Source organism: Motacilla alba, chromosome 2, assembly GCF_015832195.1.
Source record: "Motacilla alba alba isolate MOTALB_02 chromosome 2, Motacilla_alba_V1.0_pri, whole genome shotgun sequence".
Lineage (NCBI taxonomy): Eukaryota > Metazoa > Chordata > Aves > Passeriformes > Motacillidae > Motacilla > Motacilla alba.
In genome coordinates this window covers 132,149,437-132,161,654 of record NC_052017.1, presented here as the reverse complement: position 1 = coordinate 132,161,654, position 12,218 = coordinate 132,149,437, and the positions used below count along the sequence as shown (strand labels likewise).

Here is a 12,218-nt window from a genome sequence, read left to right as displayed (position 1 = left end):
CTGTTACCAAACCGTGGAAATAAAATCTTAATGTGATTATTCCTAGCAAGAATGTGATTCTTTCTTTTTCTCTATGAATATACACAGCTCATAATAAAATATCTACTGATGCCATTTATCCTTTCTTTTTCTCAAATGAGTCCAGCAGTGTCTTCTTAACTAGGAAATAAAAAAACTCAATGACCTCAGTAAAACTTTTTAATTTAAGGAATAGTCACTGCTAGGAAAAAAAAATACCATTAACTGTAATTCAGGGCAAATAGTGGAGATTGTACTTAGAATATGATAAAAAGTAGGCATACAGTAATCCAAAGGAATTTTTCCTTATATACGACAAATAATCTAAATACTGAAGAGTATCAGGAAGTCCAGTGATTTCCATGCTATTTTAATGCAAATTTTAGAAGACACACTCTCTCTCTCCCTCTGGCTCTAGTTCAGAGTCCTTTTCAGAGCTCCTGGTTTAGTTCTGAACCTAAAAACTGTAGTTGTCTCAGCCACCAAAATCACTTATTATAAAAAAGTTCCCTATCAAAAGAAAAGCTTTACTAAACCTTGATAATTCTTTGAGAGCTCAGTATCCAGAAAACAGCTAACCCTCTTGGTAACACTCTATTAATAACATTTGAACTGACAAGAGCGAGGAAATTAAAATCAAATAAAAATATAATTCTTTGAATAAATAGTTTTTTCTCATGTTAACCTTAAAAAGAAAAACAACATTACAAATAGCAAGACAGGCTACTGAATGTTTTTGAGGAAAGTCATGGCATGAGCATGCAGACACTTCCAGAAAAAGTTCCAAATGACCTCTTTTCTATAGCTTCAGTTATATTTATGGCATATCAGCATTAAATTCAAATGGCTGTTTAGTTTTATCAGCAGTTAAGTACAACGTTTAGATTGAGTATATTGGGTTTGGCAGTACTCCAGATCAAGTGAAAAGCTTCACTAACTTCTAGAACATTGCAAGAGTTTTACTAATAATGGTTATTGTTTCAACTGAGAAATAAAAATAGATATACCCATCAGATTTAACCAAACATTTGACCTTTTCTTCAACATTTTCTAATTTCATTTCCATTTCTATGTTTTACAAAGATGAGAAAATATGTTTTAAGGAGAGCTTAAAGGACAACTTTCTGTTTGGGAACTAGCATAAGATGCTTGATGCTTATTTAAAGTGCCAAAATGTCAGTGTTGTCCATATACTCTCTAGTTAGACAAATAAGTTTAGTTAATAATGTATTTTACACAATGTTGTTTCTAAAATCTCTTTTTTTTTTCCCCAAGGCAAAGGGCCACCATCTATTCCCTTGTTGTTTTAACCAAAGCCAACTTTGGTCAAATAGTAAATATTTTGAAAGAAACCATACATTTTCTAGATCATCAGTCTCCTCTTATCACTCTCACTTCCAATAACATAAACTTCATCCTGTCATCTGTTGTGATAATCAGCTTTGAGCTATGTATAAAGAGATATGAAAAATAATAAATATATATACAAAAAGATCTTATATAGATTACATAAAATATGGGATTCTTGAGTCAGAGTATTTCAACCAACTGATGCACCTTTAGGGCTAGAAGGACTTGACAGGTGCCCTGTGCAGGTTTTTCCCCCTGGAATGAAATGGACAATCTTTAGATGCATTTGTTTCTTTAGATTCAGTTGTTGCACCTACCCCTGGGCACTGCACTCCACGGTGAATAATGCAGCTGGGGTGACACTTGGTGTTGTGCCATTCCCTGTGGGAATGACACTCACCTGTGCTGCCTGGGAGGGGGGGTGTGGTGGGCTCCAGTACACAGTGTCAAGTACAACCTCAGCATTTCTTACAATTTTGTTTAGAATATTTAATATGAAAAATATTGAAAATTTGGAAATCATATATGAGAAGAATAGTTGCATATACATAGCTTTTCTGAATTTCTAACCATGCCAGCTTAGCACCAGGAATGTTGCAGTTGAATTGGAAATGATGCAGCAAACTGCAGAAGTACAAGATGATGCAGCAAAATACCAGATACTAATGATGAGGATTTTTCTTACTACCCTTCATTTGAAACAATTTTTTTTATATTTTTTCTTGTACTGGATTGTCTCCTTCTTTTTTTTTTTTTAATAATTAAATCCACTTCAACTTTTATATTTTTTTCAGCACCTGACATTTCTGGGAACCAATTTTTATCAGTGCATTTCTAGTTTTAGACTTGATTAGGTTATCATAAAGTCTTCACTTTTTCATTAGGACATACTTAATTTAGTAATCTTTTTCTGCAAATGAAAAGTACTCAGAACTTCTTTCTATTTTTAATTTTATATGAAGAATACTCAGAAAGAAATTATGTTATTAATAATATATGGTGACAACTACTGTAAAAAATAAGTCAAAAGTGGATTTGGCTTGTGCTTCTTAAACCAATGCAGCACAATGAGAAGTCATTAAAACTGTGGGATAAACTGTCAAAAGATGAGAAACTGTTTTGAATCATATATTCAAGGTCTCAACTCATGCATTAAGAATGCAAGAAGAATTTATTAAGACTAAATTCATGGCATACAAGTTTTTACGAAACAAGGTCCCTAAGAAAATTAAAGAGACATCAGTCTCTAGAGCTCACACTGAGAGAAATATTTTCAGTGTGTCAAACCTCTACTAGGGGAAAGCAAATAGCTTCAAACCATGATGTATGAATCATCCCAGATGTACTAAATTGTATCTGGAATGAATCCAGTCCCACCTTGCAGCACCAGTGTGCTGCTAATGGCATCAAGGCCAACTCGAAGTGACACAAAGTCAGCAATCAAGATTTTATGCCAGACTGCTGATGTTCCTACACCAGAGAAACCTTCAGGTGCCTCATTAATACAGCGTTGATGCTTCCCTACCCTGATGTAACAGGAACAAAACTCATCCAGTACCCAAACACAGCACATGTAGGAACACAGTAGGAACACACGTAGTTTTTTTGTGACAAATAAAGAACAAGACTTCCTGCCTCCCCAGGTAACCCACAGCCAACCTGAGGACATAATCTTCTAGCTTCCTCTTTTGTCAAAGCAACAGTTGATTTGTATTTTTTTCTCCATACACTGGAAGAATACTTTACAGAATGTTTCTGTACCTTAGAGATCAAGGCATTTATCTGAAACATGATTATCTGGCTTTACTTCAAAATCTTAAATCCTTCTTAGAACATTGCACTAAATGCTGACAAAGTGTGGACAATATAAAGGCAGGGACAGGCATACACATATGTACACACAACCTTCACATGAAAATAGTTTGCAAATTAGTGCCAAATCAACCAATGAATGTGAAGAAATGTTATAAATTTTTAAAATAAATAAATTGTTCATTAATGGCTTATGTAATGGTTTTTAATGAATAGAGTATTCCAATAAATTCTGACATATCCATAATTCCTGACATATCTTAATTATTTATATCTTTGATTTCACCTTTCTTACTGAATATATACATTCTGCAAAAAAGTAAAAAACAAACAAAAAAAACCCCAATACCCAAACCCTGAGCTTCATTTCCTGAGGCTGCAGTTGGAATACATTAAAAGAACTTCAATGTAAATCATCAGATCAGCAATAAAAAGTGCTGCAACATATCTACATTTCATATTGTTGTTGCTAACAATAAAAACATATTAGTGCACAGTAGATTATTCCTTACTCCAAAAATTTTTTCTTCAAGCTGGCTCCATTGCTACATTCATTATTTGTAACTGTAAATCACTTAAGTCTAGTCCAGTAGCAGTCTCTTCTTATAATATTCTCTATCTGCAAATTCAGCCAATTATATTTTTAATTTATATTTTAAGATTTTTTCTAGTGGATTCCTCTTTATGGGGAATAAATGAATTGTAATCTTCTATTGCTTGTTTCTATAAAAAATTTTAGATATACTCAAGCAAGGTCCCAGAGAGCCCTTGTTGAAATAACGATCAGTAAAGTCATAGCCCATCTTTAGCTAAAAATCAGAGTAACATGTTGCTACTTTTATAAATACAATGGATTTGTAAAACACGAAGAAAGGCCAGAAAAAAATTAATACTCCAGATGGCTGAGAAGAAAAGTCAGTTAATGTTACATTAAGCATGAGTACACTAATATTTAGTAAAGCATATTTAAATAACACAAAGATATTATTTGTAAGCCACTATCAAGACTTTTATTGCCAGTACAATTTGGGGCATGGGGAGAAGTTGTTTGTTTGTTTCACATCTTTTTCCATGTTTTTAAAATACGGCAGCTTTGCTCCCTCTTCTGGTTATATGGCTGCACCACGGCGGGCTGTGCTAGAGCGGGGCCACTCTCAGTCGGCTTCCCTGGGACATCTGGAAGGACAGTTCCCCCAAGTCCCTTGTTTGGATAAGTGTTATAATTATTTTTTAAGCACTCTGGGGGCATTTGGAAATGACTGATTTAAGGGGGAAGAAACAGCACAGAGAACCTATGAGGGAGATGAAGACACCCTGCAAAGCTACCACTGTTGTTTATGCAGATTCCTGAGGCATTAGGCATAGGAGATTGGGCAGCCAGGATCCTGGATAACCTTCACTACACACTTGAACAGAATTCACAGAATTCATAGAATTCACAGAATCACTAGCTTGGAAGAGACCTCTGAGATCATCAAGTCCAACCCATATCCCAAATACCTCAACTAAACCATGGCACCCATGCCATACCCAGTCTTCCCTTAACACATTCAGGGATGGCGACTCCACCACCTCCCCAGGCAGACAATTCCGGTACTTTATCACTCTTTCCATTAAAAACTTTCTCCTAATATCCAACCTATATTTACCTTGGCATAGCTTGAGACTGTGTCCTCTGGTTCTGTCAGTTGCTGCCTGGAGACAGAGACCAACCCCCACCTGACCACAACCACCTTTCAGGGAGTCGTAGAGGTCACCTCTGAGTCTCCTCTTTGCTAGGCTAAACAACCCCAGCTCCCTCAGCCATTCCTCATAGGACTTGAAGCATTCCAGACTCTTCACCAGACTCGTTGCCCTCCTCTGGATGTGCTCAAGCATCTCAACGTTCTTCCCAAACAGAGGGACCAGAACTGGACACAGCAGTCAAGGTGCTGCCTCACCAGTGCTGAGTACAGGGGAAGAATGACCTCCCTGCTCCTGCTGGCCACACTATTCCCAGTACAGGGATACTTGTCCTGCTTATATCCCTTTCTCTCAGCATCCATACCTGGTCTACTGAAGACCAGACACTGGGCTACATAGATTTTTAGTCAGGAGCTGGTATGGCAATCCTCATACTGCTGCAAAAGGTAAAGACAATTAAAATCAAAATATCTCCAGAATTTAATGAATAATGAATTAAAAAAAAAAAAGAAAATTACAAGTAATGTCTAAAATAAATATGGAGCAAAGTACAAACTTCTGCTCTACACCTCTTTTCCATAGTGTCTCTTCAGTTTGCTTTTTCATACCCTGGGTGTCAGGGAATACTCCATGCATGCAAGGAAATGTGAACAACCTTCAAATTCACTCTGCAAAATGCAGAAGGTAAGGTTTGATATGGGATTTAGGATTTTCTTTCCATGTTATTTTTATACTTATTGAAAAAGATGCAATCTTATAGTAAGTCTTCAAACATTTTCTAAGCAGAATGATAATTTTGTATTATATGATCATACATCTCTCACAAACACACACACACAAAAAGGAAAGCTCTGCAAGCAATCACAGATGCTCTACCCTTTATAAATGCAGCTAAGATTGAAGCTTATGGTACCATTCAAAAATGTAAAAAAAGTCATTCTGCTCACTAAAGGGGTCTGAAAGCCAGTAGATGTAAGCATGATTACTAACCAATAAGGAAAATACAATCAATGGCTTACACAAAGAGGAAAAATACAGATTTGTTTCCTCAGAAAGCGCTAGGTTTTTCTGAATGTCAATGTTACTTAATAACATAAAAGTTTTCTTATTGCTCAAATTTGCATGCAAATTTACATGGAAATTGTACATGCAAATACTGTCTGCACCAAAAGGCCTGTTTCATTCTTCTGCATTACTTCTGAAATATTAGGTTAGTAACCAGACAAACTGTGTTTGTCCAGCAGATAAAATGACATCCCACTGTCACATACCAGTTTTAGAAATGTCATGTGGTATTGCCATATACTTTTGAAAGATGTAAACTCAATTTTTTTTAGAAGTAAAACTTGAAGGCATTTATGGACAAGTTAGTAGCTAGACTCTTTCTCATCTGTAACATCTCCCTGGCAGTTTTAGAGCTAAATTTGTAAAATAGCCCCCAATATCGTAAGGAATTTTAGCAGAATGTAGGTTCTTCAGTCTAAAGCATTTTACTGGTATTTCATTTTTACTGGTTTGTGTTATTGTATTGGCAGGGTTTTCTAATTTCACTCCTTTCCTAGCATGCAAATTGAAGTTATGTGCCTATCTACAACTAGCACAATCTAACCAGGTCTTTACTTTATTTAAACCTTACTTTGCTTGAACTAGAATTTAATTAAAATGGAGTGTTTCTCTAGGTCCTCATAACACATAGCAATATGTTAAGTATTCTCACAGCCCACGTAAAACACATGCAGTATCATTTCTCATGCAAAATTCAGAAGCTGTTGTGGTCTCTTAGTGAAGTCTGGAGTCAGCGAGCCAGAGGAAGAGAAAGCACCTAGGAGACTCACAGCATTAATGTTCAGTAGTTCAGGCAAAGAGTAGGCCCCAATTCCACAAATCCAAATGGTCTTAGAATCGAAAAATATGCTTGGATCAGCCACCAAGGCAAGAGAGCCCTCTGACCTGACAGGAACCTGCTTGTTTTTCAAAAAACTGTATTTGAACACTGCTTCTGCATGTCTGTTAAGCAGGTCCATCTGTCATCATTTCTTTGACAGGAGTCCCTCTATTCTGCCTAGTTTGCCTTTCAGTCACCTAAATTCTTTAGATTGTGTCTAAACTGTACAACAGTTTAGAATAATCTGGAATACAGCATAGTTTCAGTTTAATTCCTTCAGGCATCCAGACTGCTCACAGAGCAGCGGGACTCCCAGGCATGGGGAAACCAGACTGCACAGAAAAGGCAGGACTCAGAGACTTGGGTCTTGTCTTGCTATACACTCAAGACACAAATATGCTCCAGGCATTTCTCAGTCTGGGAGATGAGAACTGCGAAGCACTCCCGATTCCCATAATATAGACAAAGCTGTAATGTAATCCTTTAAAATATTCTGAAGAGTGAGGGAATATGAAACACCTAAAATTCTGCTTTGGTAACCACATCATCTTCTATGCACCCTAAATTAAGACAGTAAAGGGCAGAATTACCTGGATCCTTTTCTCACAAACTCAAATGATCAAAAGATGCCATACAAAATACATGAAAGGGATATGCAAGACCTCAGGAACATTGGAAAGGGATGACAGTTTGGGTAATAAATATTTGAAATTCAATAGTAGACATTGAACCTTTTGGGGCATAAGAGCTCTGCAGAAAAAACTAAAACATAAAATGGACACCTTAGAGAACTTAGTAAAAGTATGAAAAATGTTATCTAAATAGAGGTTAGTAGTAGTTAGTTTATTGTGCTATGTACATCTTTCAGGGTCTATAAGTGTATAAAACATTGGTTTTGTTGAAGGAGTGGAAGATAAACCAAGAAAAAAAAACAATTTTAGCCTGACTAAATCACTGTTAGTTGTTTTGTCAGCTTTGTCAGGTCAGTGGCAAAAGCCTTCAATCTTACTAGGATTAGAATAATCTTATAATCTTACTACGACTGAAATTCAGATCTTTAAAGTATGACAGTGAACTATCCATTAAGTAGCATGGATTACAGTTACAACAGCAGACTCCCACATTTGAATTCATTCAGGACTATGCTGGCACAGCCACCAGAGCAAGCGAGGTGACCCCTAAGACTGCTGTGACAGGCTGGTGACAGGGCCCCTTCTCTGCAAAGGCACTCCATTTGGTCTTGTCCACACTTGATATAAGACCTTATATCAAGTGTATATAACTTATATACACTTGATATGGGGTGGTTGTCCTTCCCAGATGACGAACTAGCACAGGCAAAATAGAATCTCTCCTCTCCTGATATCTGTATTCCCGCTGCTAAGTTGTTCTGGGGAATAGACAGCTAGGAATGGTCCATAACTGTGTAACTGGGTCCATACCCCTTGTAGGCTCCTGGTAGAGACAGAACTGTAAGAGTGAATACCCAAATTTTAATAAATCCAAACCACTAACTAGTTTATATTTCGTTCAGAAGTCTTCTGGCAGAAGACACCAATAACACAAAATCTACATGCAATAAGGTCTTAGAAGTACATGGAAAAGTACTTCTAAGTACTTTTCAAAATACTTCTTCAAAATTATCAAAGCAATTTAGAAGCATGAACTCAAATTTCAAGGTAAGCAATGCTTGTTCTTTGTAACTTTCTTGTTCTATTTTTTTGATAAGAAACCTAAATCTCCATGCTAACATTTTGGTGCTTTGAATTAAGCTTATTTCTGTAGAATTTGAAAAAGAACATCAAACAGGACTACAAACAAGATATTAGAAATGATTGCAAATAACATAAGCCTTTCTCTAGAAGTATATGATAATTAAAATAGTCAATTTTTTCTAGTGACATTAAAAAGTGCCAAGCTTATAAAATACGTATCCAAGCAATGTAGAAGAATTTAGACCTGGTAAAAAGTGGAAGATAATGCAGACAATTTTGCAGGTGTCTGAAAACTGTATTTGGCCTCTAAGGGCAAGGCAACCTAGGAATTCCAAAACAAGAAGAAATATAAACCTACCCCCTTAGCTCTCCCTAGCCAACCTGATCACATCAGGTGATCAGCCTGTATAAACTCTATCTTCAGTAATACAGTCAGCTTCAAAAACATAAACACCTGGAGTTTTGATTCCAAGAAATATTTTTAAACCTCAGTTCAAAATAATTATATCCAAGAAGTGAAACAACACACTGGAATTTAACATATGTGAACTTACTAATTTTGAGCTAGTATAACTAAGCAATACACACACATGCAGCAAAAAAATTAATTAAATTTCTCAAGCACCCACAATTCATAAGCAATATCATAATCAACTTGCCTTTTCGCCCATTAACAGGTGGGGTTTGATGTTTTTCCTCACAGTCTTTACAACATTAAAAACAGACAATGATGATTAACAGTTGGAACAGGTACTATGAAGAACAATGTAACTACAAGCACACACAAACCTGTTGCAAGCTATGTGAGCAAAACTCCATGCACTAGGCTTGAGTTACCACAAAACACACTGAGAAAAGCATACAGTACACACCTCACTGAACACCACAGAGACAGAATCATAACAAAAGCAATGAAAAAGTAAACGGTAGTATAACAAAAAATGGGAAGGCAAAGATCTTAAAGGACACTTTGGATGCTTAAGTGAGAGCTAAAATTTAAAAATAGTAAACCTGCTTTCCACCACTGAAATTGTGAAATTACTCCAGCATCCAGAGTCTTGAACAAGTAATGAGTCCCATCACAGTAATTACTCCTGACTTTTTTCATAGAAGAAAATAACAATCTATATTTTCTTCTCCTCAATAACAGTGGGAAGAGGGCTCAGGGCACAGGATTCAAACACACTTTTAAGCAGCATTTAGCATCTTAGGCATACATTTGTAAGCTAATAATTTTTCCTACCAGCTAGTATTAAATGTGTTTCTTGATCAACTCATCTTTTTTTTTTGTGTACCAGGCTTCCACCACTTTTGGCAATTATTAACAGTTAATTCACAATGAACAACAGATGTAACCTATAACAAGGCATGTAAATGCAAATGTATGCATTTATGATTCTTCCTTTGGAAAGGAAACTGAAGAGCAGAGAAATTATGTCTTTAGATCTCTGCATATTTTTGAACCAGTACTGGGTGTTTCCTGAAACTAGAAGTTAAATTTCTGTTTTAATCACATCGTATTTGAGTGGAAAAAAGTATTTGCAACTGTTTGATTTGATCATGAGCTGTCAGTTGTCATCACAGTAACAACTGACTTCCAAGCAGGATGGAGGACATCCTACAAAATTATTGAATACTTCCACCTAATGCAGTTGCCTACTATTTTTGTCCAGCATCAGTCTACTTACACAAACTAAGGGGAAAAAACTGTCATGATACAAAAAAATTTACTTCTCTGCATGGAAAAAATTATTTATGTAAAGTGGACTGTACCGCATCTAAGAGGTACCCACCCAGATCTGCTAAGGCTGTTACTTGAGCATAGTGACAGAGTAACTTCATAAAAAAAGAATCAAAAAGAGTAAAATAGTTGGGTTCTTTTTTCACATTGAATTATTTTAAGCATTCACAACTGGCAAATAAACTCAATGAATTTGTTTGCATTGTTCTTTCATAAAATGATATAAACATTCTCTGGGGGTTTTATGTTCAATATATTTACAAGCTGGCTGGTAAAGCTTCCCTATATACTCAGGGGAAAACATATCTAAAGGAGATAGGCACTTGTGGTCAGACAGACCTGCCTCAACCTCTGCCTCCTCAACTCCAGCATGCTTGTTTTCTTCAGCTCCTGCTGCATTAGATAAGCAAGGGATGGGAAAGGGAGAAAAGGCAAGACAAAAACACGCATGCTTTGTTACAAGCTGTTCAAATAAAAGAAAAACATCAAACAAAAGACATCCACAATAACATACAAACCCTCAGTCTGTGGCAGAAATTATTTTTTTAAGTGAATCAAAGATCAAATAAATTGTTGTGCTATTTTTCATTTATTTCTCTAGCTAATTCCACTGAGATCTTTCTGCAAGTAATGATGCTCGTATGCAGCCCTTAATGTTCTTTGTCACCAATTTCTTACTAAACTTTTAAGCACTGGAAAACAGAAAATAAGTAGCAAAGCAGAGAAAACAGACAGATATTGGTAGATCATTAGTTTAAATCTTCTGCTTGTTTTTGGTTTTGTTTTTCTGGGAATAAAGTCCAAGCCTCCATTCTCAAACAGCATATTTAAAACTGTATATTAATCATAAACTGGTGGACATATTTGGTAGCTTAAAAAGAGCAGAAGAAACAAAGCAAAATTTTTTTCAACTTGGAAAAAAATATCCTCAATTTGTGAAATAATATGCTTTCTTAACCTGGATTTCAGAGTAGTTAGAACACAAAAAGAAAGGCATTTTCCACTAGTACCTACAGTTGCCTAGAGCATATTTATATACTAGAGAATACTGTCGGGAACAATAGTGAAAGTGCTATTAATGATAAGAAACACCAATATATTTTTAATGTCATTAATAAAGAACCACAGTTTTCTTTTGTGACAAAGCTTATGAGGGTAACAACAGTAATATTGAAGAGTGTCAAGCTGAGTTACTGATATGCCATATGCCTGCTTTAATTTAAATGTCAATTATTTATTAAACAGCTTTGATGTGATGCAATATAGTGTAGTTTTTCAAGGCTCAGATTTTGATTGCTTATTGATTTTTCATGTTCTCGGTTTCTAGAATTCTTTCCAGTTCTCTCATTACATGTATAAGTTTATGTTCAGTTAAATAGCTCATTGAATTACTTGACTTTAGGTTTAGCTAGCATGTAATAGTAATTTTAAAATTACTGTTTCTAGGAGGGTATTGTTAATAGAGAAATTCAGGCTATAATCAATGCAGTGCAATGCAAACTACTCTGTGCTTAGATTTCTGCTCTACAACTCCATGATAAAACCAGGACATTTAAATTCCAATTGAAATCAGGACAATGAAAATTTCAATTAAAATATTCAGCAGGGATATCATCTATACAGTTAACCTTCTCTCATAGAAACAAATGTATAGAAGATGTGCCTAAGACTTTAAAAAAACTATTTTCAGTAAAGTTGAATTTAAATGTTTTTGCCATGTAGGTACCCTGAAAGGTAAATGAGCAATGGCTGTCATAAGCACAGCTATATGACTTCTCAGTCATTTTCCTTTTATGCCCTTTATCATCTCAGATCTATACAGCAAGATCTTCAAATTTCATAAAGCTGTTTAATTTCTCCTTTTGCCAATCCAAGAGAAATTTATAAGCTATTACTTCCCTTGAAAGATCAGAACCTTTTAAATAAGCACTTTAAACTCTAGGTTATAGGTAAAGTTTGTTCAAGTTTTTCTATGGAAATTTTACCAATGCAACTTAAATATTTTAATACTCTT

The 12,218-nt window shown here is 35.5% G+C and overlaps 1 protein-coding gene across 50 annotated transcripts in view; it reads right to left on the bottom strand.

The window, feature by feature from the left end:
* The window catches only part of RIMS2 (regulating synaptic membrane exocytosis 2), a 456,016-nt gene that overhangs the window by 114,490 nt on the left and 329,308 nt on the right, over positions 1 to 12,218 (bottom strand). For 39 of the 50 annotated variants that reach the window (XM_038164024.1, XM_038164200.1, XM_038164243.1 and 36 more), the window contains 2 exons: positions 10,544 to 10,597; positions 9,123 to 9,167 (listed from right to left, as the gene is read on the bottom strand). The exons of 10 other annotated variants lie outside the window; for them this stretch is intronic. In XM_038164024.1, coding sequence (XP_038019952.1) covers positions 9,123 to 9,167; positions 10,544 to 10,597 — 99 coding nt within the window. The remainder of the gene's footprint in view (positions 1 to 9,122; positions 9,168 to 10,543; positions 10,598 to 12,218) is intronic. One more of the 50 variants, XM_038164062.1, reaches the window with a different exon arrangement.